Source organism: Bos indicus, chromosome 21, assembly GCF_029378745.1.
Source record: "Bos indicus isolate NIAB-ARS_2022 breed Sahiwal x Tharparkar chromosome 21, NIAB-ARS_B.indTharparkar_mat_pri_1.0, whole genome shotgun sequence".
NCBI classification, from domain to species: Eukaryota; Metazoa; Chordata; class Mammalia; order Artiodactyla; family Bovidae; genus Bos; species Bos indicus.
The window spans coordinates 29900943-29915439 of NC_091780.1; the positions used below are offsets into that span (position 1 = coordinate 29900943).

The 14497-nt window shown below is 45.1% G+C and overlaps 1 protein-coding gene across 2 annotated transcripts in view; it reads right to left on the minus strand.

Annotated features, from left to right (window-relative positions):
- LOC109575699 (neuronal acetylcholine receptor subunit alpha-7) overlaps positions 1–14497 on the minus strand; it is a 139706-nt gene that overhangs the window by 78987 nt on the left and 46222 nt on the right. For both annotated transcript variants that reach the window (XM_019983984.2, XM_070775290.1), the window contains exon 3: positions 6211–6255. In XM_019983984.2, coding sequence (XP_019839543.1) covers positions 6211–6255 — 45 coding nt within the window. The remainder of the gene's footprint in view (positions 1–6210; positions 6256–14497) is intronic.

Genomic DNA, 14497 nt, shown 5'->3' on the forward strand with positions numbered 1-14497 from the left:
AACACCTGTGCTTTCCTGACCATGTTCTCATATCTGGATGCTCCTCTGGGTCAGCAGCTGATTAGCACAGAGTCTGGTATTCATCTTCCCCATTATCCTGCTCAGTGCCCCAGGACTCCCAGAACTGCCCAGGAAGGTAGGTGTGGCAGATAGATGCCCATCTACTCTGCCTGCTGATAGGATGGCCACAGCAAGAGGAGAAGCAGGGAAGAGGGAGCGCTTTGTTGGTCAAACACAAACCTCTCTTAAAGGTACCAGGTCTGAGCTGCAGGGAGCCTCCCTGGCAATTCCTCACCCCTCCCATCTCACCTACCCATGCTCCTATACTTAGCCACATGTGCCCCGGGACGTGTATCTCAGCCAGCCTGCTTGCTCAGTGTCTGCTATGTGTACCATGCTCACCAAACACCGGGATGCCAGCATAACTTCCTATTTACGAGAGAAAACTGGGGCCTGGAGAAGTGACAACTTTCTTGTTGGTCACTGGGGTCAGGACTCAGAACTTATTTGACTTCAAGCTGGGTGACTCCCAGGCTCTACTGGGGTTGGTTCTTCCCCACTAATCAGTCTGCACAGGCAAATTCTGCACCCCACCAAGGTGGGCTGCTCTTGTAGGGTCTCCCTTAGCCTAAAGCCAAGTTTGGTCCCTATCATCCTCTCAGCAGAAACAGAGGGCCACTGGGAGCTTTAGGATCAAACAGACTTGGGTTTGTACCCAAGGCTCCAGCAGAGAAGAGCTGTGTTAGCTCTAGCAGGTAAACCACCCTCTCTGAGCTGCATTTTGCTCGTATGTAGCACCTCATCAGGCACTATAAGGATGCAATGAGATAAAGTGTCCAAGCAAGTAAGTCACATGGCCTTGGGAGGCGTGTGATAAATGATGACTCTGAGAGGAAAAGGGATCCTCCCTTTCACAACATCCAAGAGGACATGAGAGCTGTAACAACTGAGCTTCAGCCAAAGGTGGAGAGAGCAAAGGCCAGCTCAGTGTCAGGAGTTGGAGCAGGAACCTCAGTGCAGCATTATCCTGGGTTTTCATGAAGATTTCCTAAGAATGGATGTGGAAAAGGGCCCATAAACAAGCAGGGGGTAGGGGTCTATCCTCCAAAGTACTCACTGCCCACTCGGATCACAGAGCCTTGAGGGCAGAGGTGCTGAGCAAAATCTGTGTATAGACAGCAGCTGGCACGGCTCCCACATGCAGGCACCTGGAAACAGGCCTGAACCTAGAAGTGCCAACCCTCCCAGAGCCAACAGGGAAGCCCATCCTTTATATTATGTATTAGATTATATACAATAATACATTTTAAACAAAGATAAAGGTTTCTCTTGAGTTCCAGGAGCTGTTCAAGGACAGTACTGAATATGAGGCAGGGAATGGGAGTGTCTGAATGTGAACTCAGCTGGACAGAAGCGTGGGTCACTCGGGCCCCGTCTGCAGTTGGGGTCTCAAATGGGGGCAGTCTATGGGAATGAGCCCTTACCTGAAGGACCAAATGCTAACTCAGGATAGAGCCAAGCTGTTGGAGTCAGGAAACACCTCACACACACATGCCCTGAACATTCTTCCGTCAACTGTTCTGATCTCAGAGGAAGAGGGTGGGTCTCCTCCTTTCTTCTGTCCCAAAACTTTCTTCTCTCAGTGGACACAGGTTTTGCTTAATGGTGGGTTGCTCTTACGGCCCTAAGCAAGCCACTGACCTCTCATCTATGAGCAACATATGTAGCATTTCTATTTTGATAAAGAATGCAGAAATGAAGAAGGTAATAAGCATTTCAGAAATAAATATGGTTTAGAATCTAACATTCTATTAATGCTATTAATTCCATAATTAGAATTAGGAGGTGGAAAATAAGCAGAAGGATGGGAAATCTGAAACCAGAAGAATGGTCAAAATTTCAAAATTAAAGAAGATAGTTTTATTTTTTTTTTTAAAGCAAGTTCTTTAAGTCTCCGAATGGCTCAAACATCTCTTTAGAAACTGAAATGGATTCTGTCAATTCTTCTCATAGATTAAATCAGAATATGTCTGACAGGACTCTCCAAATGATAAAACTAATATGCAGAAAAAATACACTAGCTGCTTCCTCCTAGGAATATAAAGAAGTAAACAGAGAGATCAAATGCTTTCTCTTCCTTCAGGTTCTCTAAATAACTATAAATTCCTACAAATCAGGGCAGGTAAGAGAAAGGAAAACACAATCAACAAACCGTATGTCAAAGAGAATTTTTTCTGCCTCTTCTCTTTGAATGTATAGAAAACCCATCATTTGTAAAAGGATGTTGACCTCAGAGTTTAAATATCTAAAAAAAAGATTACGTGGACTCAGTTTTTCAGAACAGGAATTCAGCAACATGAAATAAGGGAGAGTAAAACCAACTGCTGAGAGCAGTCTCCTGGGTCCTCTGTCCCTTCCTGTCCAGGTTTCTGCCCTCCCTCCTTGGGGACTCTGGCCTTGGCCCTCTTCAGCATGGAGCCTCACTTCTCTGTCCCCATTACCCAGGCTGGGCAGGCCAGGCTGGTCACCAGTTTGGGAAACACAAAGAGCAGGAATCAACATGGTTGTCTTATAAATGGCTCTGGGGCAGCTTCCAAGGCCTGTGGGGGTGATGTCTGAGTTCCCCAGGTCCACGCTGAGGCCACAGTAGGAATACCACGGCTTTCCAGATGGAAACAGAGTAGGCAGAGGTTTTGATTAGGTAACTGTTCAGGTCTGTTCTAAATCCAAGATTCTTGTGATTCCTTAAAATTCAGCTGGGAGCTATTACTACAGCTGCTCCATGAGCCATAGGTGCCAGATAAAATGTGCCACCCAGCTTTATAAGGACATACATTACAAAGGTGCCCAGCTTGTTTTCCACAGGGTGGGCACCTGGAAAGAAACATTAATTACTGAACTCACACGTAGAAACACTCGGGCTCCCCATCACCACATACATAGAGTTCTTGCCTTTCCTCCTCTTCCTTTGATTTCTGTACTGCCAACTCCACGGTCTACACGGCCAGCCTGCCTCCTGCCAATTCTCTAGGTAGGTACTTGGTCTTGATATCTGAACCTTCTTTAGAGTGTAAATTACACAGCCAGATTGGAAATGGTTTGCAAGTAGAAACTGGGTCTCATCCTTTTCTGGGCCCCCCAACGTATGGCCTCACAATGCTTTTCCACAAAGCAGGTGCTTGAAAAGATTAGTTGAATAGGTACATGAGATAAAAATGTGAGTTTTAAAACAAATGAAGCTGCAGATGCTTCCGCAAGTCTTAATTAGAAATATGCTGTGCTTGAAAGAAATTTAGAGGCCTCTGCTGACATCCTCCAAAGCGAGGATGTCTATTTATGGAGCACCTGAACTCAACACAGTAAGTAATAATCCAGTTATGTTTTTTCCTGGAAACCAACATCCATTTAAAAAAAAAAAAAGCCAAATCACATTCATTGCTGAAGACAAATCACTTACTGAGGACTAAGAAATAGAGGCTCAGAGAAACATGATCTGACATGTCAGGAGCAAATTCAGTGTGTCTCTCCTTCCAGGAGAAAAATGCGACATCAGCTCTGTACTTTAGAGGGCATGGGAAATGGACGGTTTTATGTCAAAAAGAAAGCATTCACATTATGCCCCAGAATTCCCAAAGCTATATGACAGTCTTGATTGCATGGGACAGGGATGGGAGCTGCAGAGATGAAGGCATTATTGGCAATTCACGTCAGATATACTTTTAGGATTTGTGTACTGCGTTGTATGCAAATACTTTTACCTTGAAAGAAAGAAAAAGAAAGAAAAAAACCTCTGGACTCTGAGATCTCTGTGAAATATGTGGATGAAAAGACACCACTGCCCACTCTTCTACTTTTGAGCTGAATTTAAAAATAAACTAGACGAATAGAAGGTCAGATACAGGCTAAAGCAAGTATAGTAAAAGTAATCATAGAATCCAGGAGGCAAGTATATGTGTGCTCACTATAAATTCAACTTCTTGGTATAGTTGAAAATTCTCATCAAAAAAAAAATCATAATATGTAGTAACCTGGGTAGGGGTTAGTGATTTGTTCACATACAGCCTTAAAAAATCAAATGGCAACCCACTCCAGTATTCTTGCCTGGAAAATTCCATGGACAGAGGAGCCTGGCGGGCTACAGTCTATGAGGTTGCCAAGAGTCAGACACGATTGAGCACGCCTGTACACACAGCCAGATGAAGGTGAGTTTAAGTGAGAATGCAAAGGGAGAGACTGAAGACAGTTGGGGTGGGAGGGCACTACTCAGGGGAATGTTGCTGTAAAGGTGAGAGAAAACCAGGGAATCACTAGGCAGCTTCATGGGGACAGAGGGCAGTGTGCTAAGTCACTTCAGTCGTGTCCAACTCTATGTGACCCCATAGACAGCAGGGATTCTCCAGGCAAGAACACTGGAGTGGGTTGGCATTTCCTTCTCCAATGCATGAAAGTGAAAAGTGAAAGTGAAGTCGCTCAGTCATGTCCGACCCTCAGTGACCCCATGGACTGCAGCCTACCAGGCTCCTCCATCCATGGGATTTTCCAGGCAAGAGTACTGGAGTGGGGTGCCATTGCCTTCTCCGGAGGCCAGTACGCGTACACGCTAAGTCACTTCAGTTGTGTCCGACTCTGTGCGGCCCTACAGACAGGCTTCTTGGTCCGTGGGACTCTCCAGGCAAGAATACTGGAGTGGGTTGCCATGACCTCCTCCAGGGGATCTTCCTGACCCAGGGATCAAACCCATGTCTCTTTTGCCTCCTGCATTGATGGGCAAGTTCTTTACCATTAGCGCCACCTGGGAAGCCCCAGAGGGCAGTATATTTGTATACTGAGAGTGACACAGACACTATTATGATGCTTGACGCAACAGGGGCAGTTGTGAAAGCCCTGCTCTCAGCAGGTGCCAGGAAACAGGACCACATCCACTGAGGAAGGGCTAGCTTCCATGGGAGAACAGACCCTGCGCCCTTGGCAAAAGGAGTGAAGCTGGAGTTGGAGGGTTAGGTGTGCAGGTGGGATCCACGCACTGAGGCAAGTTGCTTTAAATCCTGCAGGGAAGACCCTCAAACTCTTATTATTTTGGGCATATAATGTAAGAAGTTCAAGGAAATGAGTAATGCTGCTATCACAAACTGCCCTTCATTCTGAACTGTACATGTTACCACCTCCATTTTTAAAAGTTATACAATTGATGGTGAAATCTGTATCTATGTCTCAATTTTAGCAATAAAAACTAATTGTCTATGAATGTATTAATGAATTTAAAACAAAGCCCCATCTTTGGTATAGAGGTAGATTTCCAATTTTTTGTTTAATAATTATTAAAATTTATAATTAGTTTCACCTTGATGAATTATGTACCAATAATCACTGTAATCCTAAGTCAATCAAGAAGAAAAATTCTTAACACTTTTCTGAAGGAATAATTTTTATGTAAATATTTACATTGGAAAGAACCAAGTCAGAACCATTAATCAAAAGACTTTCAAGGATAAAATTCTGTGTGGAAAAGAATGGTAAGAGTAGAGAGAAAAAGGGACTATGTAAAATATCCACCAGGTAAAGAAAGGCATGTTTGTATATGTTTTTTGATTACTGATAGGTGTGTCAAATTATATGGAATTTAAATAGATTCAATTTAAAAGAGAGACTGACAGTTTTTCTTTTAAAATGTTTATATTTACAATTGGATGGAAGTGACATATTTTGTAGTTAATTAACCTAGATTAGAACTTCAGATGGCAAGGTTAAAAAAATCCACGAATGAAAAAATACAGCACCTTGAAATTCTTGCAGAGATCACTAGAGCAGAAAGTGTGAAGGCTTCTGGCTTGGGCATTGCTCTGCCATATTAAGACGTGCACGGCTAGAGGCAGGGGGAGCTGGGCAGGCACTCTGGAGCTCTGGGGATCGGTTATGGTACAGGCGGTGGACATTCACACGCAGACCTGCAACTTACGACTGATGTGCATGTTTCTGCTTTTGAAACGTCCCCAAGTCACCCTGTTATGAAGCAGGAGTGTGCACTGAGCCTTGCAGGGTGTAGTGCAGGACATGCAAAAGTAGGGTGGTCTCCTTCGCTGTTGGCAAACGTGGAGGCCGGCAGGACAGTCCTGGATACTCTCAGGGACCTTGCCTGCAATTCCAGCTCAGGCATCTCAGATGTAAGAGCAGGAAGCCCCATGGGTGAGGACCGCCACTGTTGCCACTTACCATTTGTAGCCAAATGTTGGTGGTCAACACCTGGTTCTTCTCATCCTTTAAAGGAAAAAATAAAGAGAGTCAAAGATATGGTTTATACAGTGTACCTAAGAGGAAATGATACCATTATTCATGCACCAGTCTGATGGTTGGGACGGCTGGTGTGTGTCAAAATTAGAATTCACCAAGCACCTCCAAATACACTCCAGCATTTCCCTGGAGTGAAGCTTTTCTATTTACACATTCATTACAGAGTTCTTACACAAGACAGAAAAGTAGAGAGAAGGAAATTAAAACCCTGCAACCCTACCATCCAGAGATGATACCTGCTAATGGTTTAACTTATTTTTACTTACACTTTTTAAAATCACTTGTATACTTAAAAAAAGGAGACTGGGTACAAATTTCAGTCATTTAAAGTCAAGTTTATTACAAGAATGGATAGTTCTAAGCAAATTGAAATATTTTAGGCTTCCCTCCCCCGGGGGGGCGGGGGGAGGGAGCCCTCCCGTGACAGCTGCTGCCCCTGTGCTAACAATGCTGTGTGGGCCCCATTTCTTCCTAGGTCTGCCTACCTTTTCTTCCATCCTTCATCAACCAGGCAGCACACCAGACCCCTAACACACACAAGCAAGGTAAATCCTGTCCAGGTGAGCAAACTAAGCATCAGAAAGGTGAGCTGACTTTATGAAGGAAACATTCACACCTGGATCTGGGTCAAGAGCCCTCTTTCCACATTTCCGACCTGAGTGTGGGCTCCAGAAGGGTGCCAAGTCTGCATTCTGTCCAGGGAGCATGAGGCAGCGTATCAACAGTGGCTTCGCCCTTGCACTGGGCACCCAAAGAAGATGCTAGCCAACTTCAGGCCTTTCCAACTGGGATGCAATCAGCTTTTTTTTTTTTTAATCATGGCTGGCAAGGCCCAAAAGTGGCTAGCAAAAGCCAGGGTGGGCACGGAGAAAAATGAGCAAGTTTCTGCTGTTCAGTATTTCGTGTTCAGTTCCCACCAAAAAAGACTCCACAAACTAGCAATTTCATCCCCTCCAGGACAAAGTGCTTATTAATGCTGAGATGCCCTGAGGCTGAGACCATGAGCTCCTTCAACAGGAACTACCTGGCCCGGTTCCCTGGTAGCATTCACAGAAACAGATCCAGTGGCAGAAAGAACACCATCTGCTGGGGCGTGGTCACAGGGCAGGGATGCAAGTGAGAAATGAATGCTGCTTCTCATTAAAATACAAATGTGTTGAACATGTAAGGAGCTGGCAGAGATTCTTGGACACATCAATGTCCCTGCCCCAGCAGCTCGCCCTGGGCGCCTCTGAGAGATGACAGTGTGGGTAGGAAGGTAAATCTCGTAGAGGGGACCAGGCTGCCTGGAGAAAGACAGGGGACCAAGTCCCAGGGACCTCAGGCCAGGGGCTGTGTCCAGAAGAAGTTGCCAGTCTGGTCACAATAAAAATAGATGCCCCTTTTGCAAAATAACACCTGCCAGGGGTTTGGGTAGAAAAATCTGTGGAGCTAACCTCCCTCTGTGCAGAGTGAACAGTCCCTGACGAAGCCATGCATCTGTACTGCACGAGGGCTCCAGTTCCAGTCTGATCCCAGTGCTATTTGAAAGCGCTGATAAACTCTTTCAGGACATATGTCCCTTGCCTAGACTTATTAAGGAATTGTTGTTTTTAATAGACTTAAAATTAGCCAGTGTTCCATTCAGGTGGCTTCTTTCTCTTAATTGCATCCATGTCTTTATCTTCTGAGAGAAAGGCTTCTGTGGTTTGGGAGCTCAATTACGACCAATCTAATTAAAAGCCTTTCTTCTTTCCAACACGCCAGCTGAAACCTCATTAGAGGGAAACGGGATTTCTGTGGTGTGCGGTGGCATGGGACTGAGCAAGCGTTTCAAACTGTAATCAACGCAGAGCAGCAGCCAGCCTCCAATGGAGGGAGCAGCAATGCAGGTTGGGGGGCCTCCACGGAGACCCAGGAAAAGCCTGCAGGACCAGAAGAGAGGCTCCTGTCTGTGTTCCCAAGGTGGGCCCCCACCTCCCATCCCAGGCCACGCACTGGCTGAGACTCAGCTCTCTCAGTCTGCATGGTGACAAGGCACAGTGGCATCTCCTTCCCACCCCCATGTGAAGCATGTCCTTTCCCCTCCAAAGACTGAATGCTTGTGTCACCCCCAAATATCCTATGTTGAAACCTACCTCCCACTGGGATGGTATTGGGAGGCAGGGTCTTTGGAATGTGTTTAGGTCATGGGGGTGTGTTCACTCTCAGAACCAAGACTGTTGTCCTTATTAAAGGGACCTCAAAGAGCTCCCTCACCGCTTCTGCCATGTGAAGACCCAGCAAGGAGATAGGCATCTATGAACCAGGAAGTAGGCTCTCACCAGACATCAGAGCTGTAGGTGTCTTGATCTTGGATTCCTCAGCCTCCAGAATTGTGAGAAATAAATGTGTGTCATTAAGCCACTGAGTGGTACGCTGGTTACAGCAGCCAAGCCGAAGGAAGAAAGGACCCTCACAGTCTGACCTCTGCTCAGTTCCAGAATAGCTCTCTGCCCTCCTCCAGCTGCATTGCTAAAAGAATCTAGTCTCAGGTCCTTAGGGCTGCACACAGCCCCTTCAATAAGCCATAGTCCAACCAAGTGTTCATTTATTCACCCGTGCGACAAAGTAATTGTGAAGCACTTTCTGTTTCAGGCATTATGCCAGCCTGACACGCACCGCGGTGAACTGAACAGACATGGTCCCTGAGCTCACAGAATATAAAATCTGGGTGGAGGGTGGGGTAATATAATTTGACAATGACACACCTGTAATTACAAACAGTGACAAGTCATGGAGGACAGAAGAGGGCACCTTCAGAAAGGATGACAGGGAGATATAAACATTACCAGAGGGATGAAGATGAGGTCCTGAGAATGAGACGCGACTTTTACTCCCTATGACTCCTCAGCACCAAAGCCACGGCCCCTCACACCCACTGTATGCACTTTCCACCTTCCAAGACCTTGCTCCCCCTCAACTCCCAGGGGCCCTTCCTGCCGCACACCCTCCTCCTTCCTCTTTCGCAAGCCCAGGGTCTCCAAGAAGGAAGCTGCAGCCTGGGCAGACCTGTGGCCTCAGCCTACAGGCACCAGAGAGGCAGAGTGCAATTCAACCCGAGGAGGAACCTTCCTGTCAGTGGTCCAGCTGCATCAGAAGGGACTTAGCTCTACTTTCTGTTTCTTTCCACAAGGATAACAAGTTATATGAACATCATTTTATGTAAAATATAAATCTATGTTACATAAAAAAAGAGACACCTGGCCACCAGTTTCCAGTTGTGAGTACAGAAGATGGCCACCCTCCTGGTCCACCCTGGGCTGGCCTCTGAACGCACAGCCAGGTAACCAGGACCTGCAAGGTCTGCACAGCAAGGTCCCCTCCCATCCAGTGCCCCGTCACACCTTCCCAGCCTTGTCCTCACCACTCACAGCCCTGACTCCTATGGAGTCGGGAGTGAAGCTTCTCCTCTCTTACCTCGTCCTCCTTCACTGACACAGAAGCTACCAGCCTCCCGTGCTGCACTCGCATTTGTCTGAAATCAGGAATGGGCAAATGAAGCTAACTCGGTGTTCATGCCTCACACAGGCTGCAATCACACGGGTCCAACACTGGGACTCCTGGTGGGGGGAGGGGTGAGAAGGGGGTTTCCAAACCCTGACCCTAGACCCAGGCGATTTGAAAAGCAGGCAGGTACAACCCCCTGGGGCTGTATATTGTCACCCTCCTTATTTAACTTATATGCAGAGTACATCATGCAAAATGTTGGCCTGGATGAAGCTCAAGCTGAAATCAAGATTGCCAGGAAAAATATCAATAAACTCAAATATGCAGATGACACCACCCTTACGGCAGAAAGCAAAGCGGAACTAAAGAGCCTCTTGATAAAGGTGAAAGATGAGAGTGAAAAAGCAGGCTTAAAACTCAACATTCAAAAAACAAAGATCATGGCATCCGGCCCCATCACTTCATGGCAAATAGATGGGGAAACAATGACAGACTTTTTTTTCTTGGGCTCCAGAATCACTGCAGATGGCGACTGCAGCCATGAAATTAAAAGACCCTTGCTCCTTGGTAGAAAAGCTATGACCAACCTCAGTTCAGTTCAGTCGCTCAGTCGTGTCCGACTCTTTGCAACCCCATGGACTGCAGCACACCAGGTTTCCCTGTCCGTCACCAACTCCCAGAGTTTACTCAAACTCATGTCCATTGAGTCGGTGATGCCATCCAATCATGTCATCCTCTGTTATCCCTTTCTCCTCCTGCCTTCAGTGTTTCCCAGCATCAGGGTCTTTTCAAATGAGTCAGTTCTTCACATCAGGTGGCCAAAGTATTGGAGTTTCAGCTTCAGCATCAGTCCTTCCAATAAATATTCAGGACTGATTTCCTTTAGAATGGACTGGTTGGATCTCCTTGCAGTCCAAGGGACTCTTAAGAGTCTTCTCCAACACCACAGTTCAAAAGTATCAATTCTTTGGCGCTCAGCTTTCTTTATAGTCCCACTCTCACATCCATACATGACTACTGGAAAAACCATAGCTTTGACTAGACGGACCTTTGTAGGCAAAGTAATGTCTCTGCTTTTTAATATGCTGTCTAGGTTGGTTATAACTTTTCTTCCAAGGAGCAAGAATCTTTTAATTTCATGGCTACAGTCCTCATCTGTAGTGATTTTGGAGTCCCCCAAAATAAAGTCTGACCAACAGAGACAGCATATTAAAAAGCAGAGACATTACTTTGCCAACAAAGGTCCATCTAGTCAAAGCTATGGGTTTTTCATATGTGGGAGTTGGACCATAAAGAAGGCTGAGCACCAAAGAATTGATGCCTTTGAACTATGGTATTGGAGAAGATTCTTGAGAGTCTCTTGGACTGCAAGGAGATCAAACAGAGGATAAAATGGTTGGATGGCATCACCGACTCAATGGACCTGAGTTTGAGCAAATTCCAGGAGATGGTGAAGGACAGGGAATCCTGGCGTGCTGCAGTCCATGGGGTTGCAAAGAATCGGACACGACTGAGTGACTGAAGAACAACAATGACCTTCTGGGAGCAAAGAGCACAGGATCTGGGCACAGTTTCCAGGGACTCCAGATCCTCAGCAACCATCTGTCCATCATGGTCCTGACCCAACAAGGCTGGCTTACACAGAGGGCAGAGCCCACACTGGCTGTTGAGAAACCTCCTGGGCTCCAATCAGCTCCTCTCATTAAGCATTCACGGTCCACGATTTCAGTGTTCACTCCTGGGAAATGGAGAGACAGCAGCTGCCCCCACAACCTCCCAGTGTGGGAGGGACGAGGGCAGTGTCACACAGGCTGTGACATGTGACTCAACTCCAGTGCATCCCATGTGGTGGCTCTCACTCTCTTACACACACACACACACACACACACACACAGAGCTCCCCCACAAGACCCATGCTCCTTCCTGACCCTGGGATCTCACAGGAGGACACAGGACCCCTGGCTGCCATGGAACCACAAAGATCAGTACACAAAGCACTCCCCAAACCAACCTCTCCTTTGCTTTTCAGTCTGAGTACTTCAGAATAGTATTTAGTCTCAAAAAAGAAGGAAACCCTGCTCTTTCCAACAGTGTGATGAACCTGGAGGACACGATGTTAAATGAAAGAAACCAGACACAGAAAGACAGACTGCATGATTCCGCTTGTATAAGGAATCTAAAATAATCTAACCCATAGAAGCATGGAGCAGAATGGTGGCTGCCAGAGACTGGACCTGGGGGAGAGGGAATAGGTCTCTGTCCAAGGGTGCAAAGTTGCAGTCTGTAAGATGAACAAGCCACAGAGACCCCCAGTGAGGCACAGAGTCTATAACTAATAATGCTGTAAGGTAGTCTTAAACACTTGCTAAGAGGGTAGACCGTATGTTAGGTATTCTTATCACAGAAATAATAATTCTAACAATAAATTTAAAAAGACAGTAGGAAGAAACTTTGGGAGGCGATGGCTATGTTTATGTCATAGATTGTGGTGAGAGTTTCACGGGTGTATGCTTATCTGCAAACACATCAAATTGTATGCATTAAGTACGTACAGCTTTTGGTATGTCAATCATACCTCAATAAAGGGATTTTTAAAGTATACTTTGTGCTTTTTAAAAATCAATCTCTTGGAATAATCACATGGCTGCTTTAGAGGACGACCACTCTGATGATGTCTCACGTGCCATCCTGCACTCCTACAGCAATTATTCTTCAGGAAGTTACAGGCTGACATCATTCAACTTTATTTTGAAGAGCTTCCAACACTTTCCCTTTGCTTTTGTGTAGATGCTGAGGAAAAAAACAGGTAATAATAGATCTGTGTCTCAATTCTTGTTTGCAGAGAAAGTTGCTGGATAACATAAATCCTTATTTTTGTAGTCCTCTGTAGTTTATAAAAAGGGTTACTTCTCTTATCTAATTTAATCTTTACACCAGCCATGTTTTTGTCCCGTTTTTAACAGAAAAATAAATTGAGAGGCTGTGATTTTCCCTGAGTCAGCAAGATAACAGGTTGAGAAAAGATTCATATCCAGAATAAGAAATAAACGCCTACATATCAGTAAGAAAAAGGCACACAATCAGAAAATTCTGTCCAAAAGAAAGAAAGGGCAAAAGACGAATAAGCCCATGATTTTCATCACAGAGGATACTAGTAAATGTCATCTGCAAAGAACATAGCTAAACTCGAGTCCACGGTCTTCTGAATGTCATACACACACACACTTTTTTTTTTGAAACTCATTACAATCTTAGGAAATAGACAAAGTCAGTGCTATTATTATTCTCATCTAATAATGGGAACTAGAGAAAGAGTTCCCAAATTTAACTAAATACATCACTGTTTTGTTTGAGTGTTTTGCAGTGAGCCTGTATCACCTTTATAATCAAGAGGGAGGGATATAATAAAGATACCAACTGTGAAACCAAACAAGCCCATGGCCCCAGGTCTCACAGCTCATGCAGAAGCTGAGACCCAGTCCCTTACCTTTTTAGCTCAACACCTGTGTTTCAGCCACCAGGCAACTCTGCTCCCAATGTTCTTCCTAACAAGAAACACTTTGGTGATGGTCACAGTAAATGGTTCCCTTTGATTTCTGTACATCACAGAAGTTTTCAAAGTATAGACTGGGAACCTCTGAGTTTCTAAGGTGCTTTCAGAGGATTAGTGAAGCCACAATTTTTCACAACCATCAGAAGTGACTAGCTTGTTTCACCCTCACTTCCTCATGAGCCGTTGGCAGAGCTCTGCAGAGCCACGTGACATACAATGCAGCAGACTGACTGCAGAGGCAGACCAGAAAATCCAGTCTTCTGTAAAGCTGGGCCTTCAGGAGGTTTGCAAAATATGAAACAACACCACCCTTCTCACTAAATGTGTTTTGCTTGAGAATATAGTTATTTTTCTTAAAATATTAGTTATGATTACAAGGTACAGGTTTATGATAATTTTAAATAGATTCATGGACTTGAAAATGTTTTCTTAGGTTTTATTTCAAACATGGCAATAAATATGGATAGATGTAACACATGTTAAAAAAAAAAAAAAAAGAAATGGGAAGGGAGAGAATTTGCAATAACTTTTATTAAAGAAGAGGGGTCCTGAGGCTCAGAAGTTTGAAAGTCACTGGTGCAGGCTTGGTGTTCTTAATACATCCTGGTTTTTGGATCCAGGGGCCTAGCCCCATCTCAGTGCTCATTTGCAGGTTGCCCAAGGTCTGTATCTTGGGGTACAGTATGAAAGGCCTGCCCTAGCCTTCCCAGGGAGGGACGAGGGATTCAGGGGTGCACTTTTAACTAGGACTGAAAGACATTCTTTCTGCTACTATTAGAGGAACAGCCTCCCAGTCTCCCCCAAAGGACTCAAATCTAGACGAATGAAGCCTAAGATATGGAGAAGGAGAGCAGAACCAGAAAAGAAGCTCCATCCTGAGTCAGCAAAACTGGAAAGTGAGGAAAGGGTGGAGGGGCTGGGGGAGATTATGGATCCAGGGGAGAGAAGCGGGAGAGAGGCAGTGGCCACTAGTTCCAGTTCTGGCCACTAGAACACTTGTGTGGAACTTTCAGGAAGGGAAGGAAAGGAGATGATATATATAAAAGAAGGCAGGAGCCAAAAGTGAAAGCAGTAATGTTTTCTTTTTGTTGTTATTATTTGACATATATAATATTTCCACAAGCAATGTAGATTAATTGGCTTAATAAATTAAGAAAAAGTAAAAATCACATAAAAGGAAAGAATAAT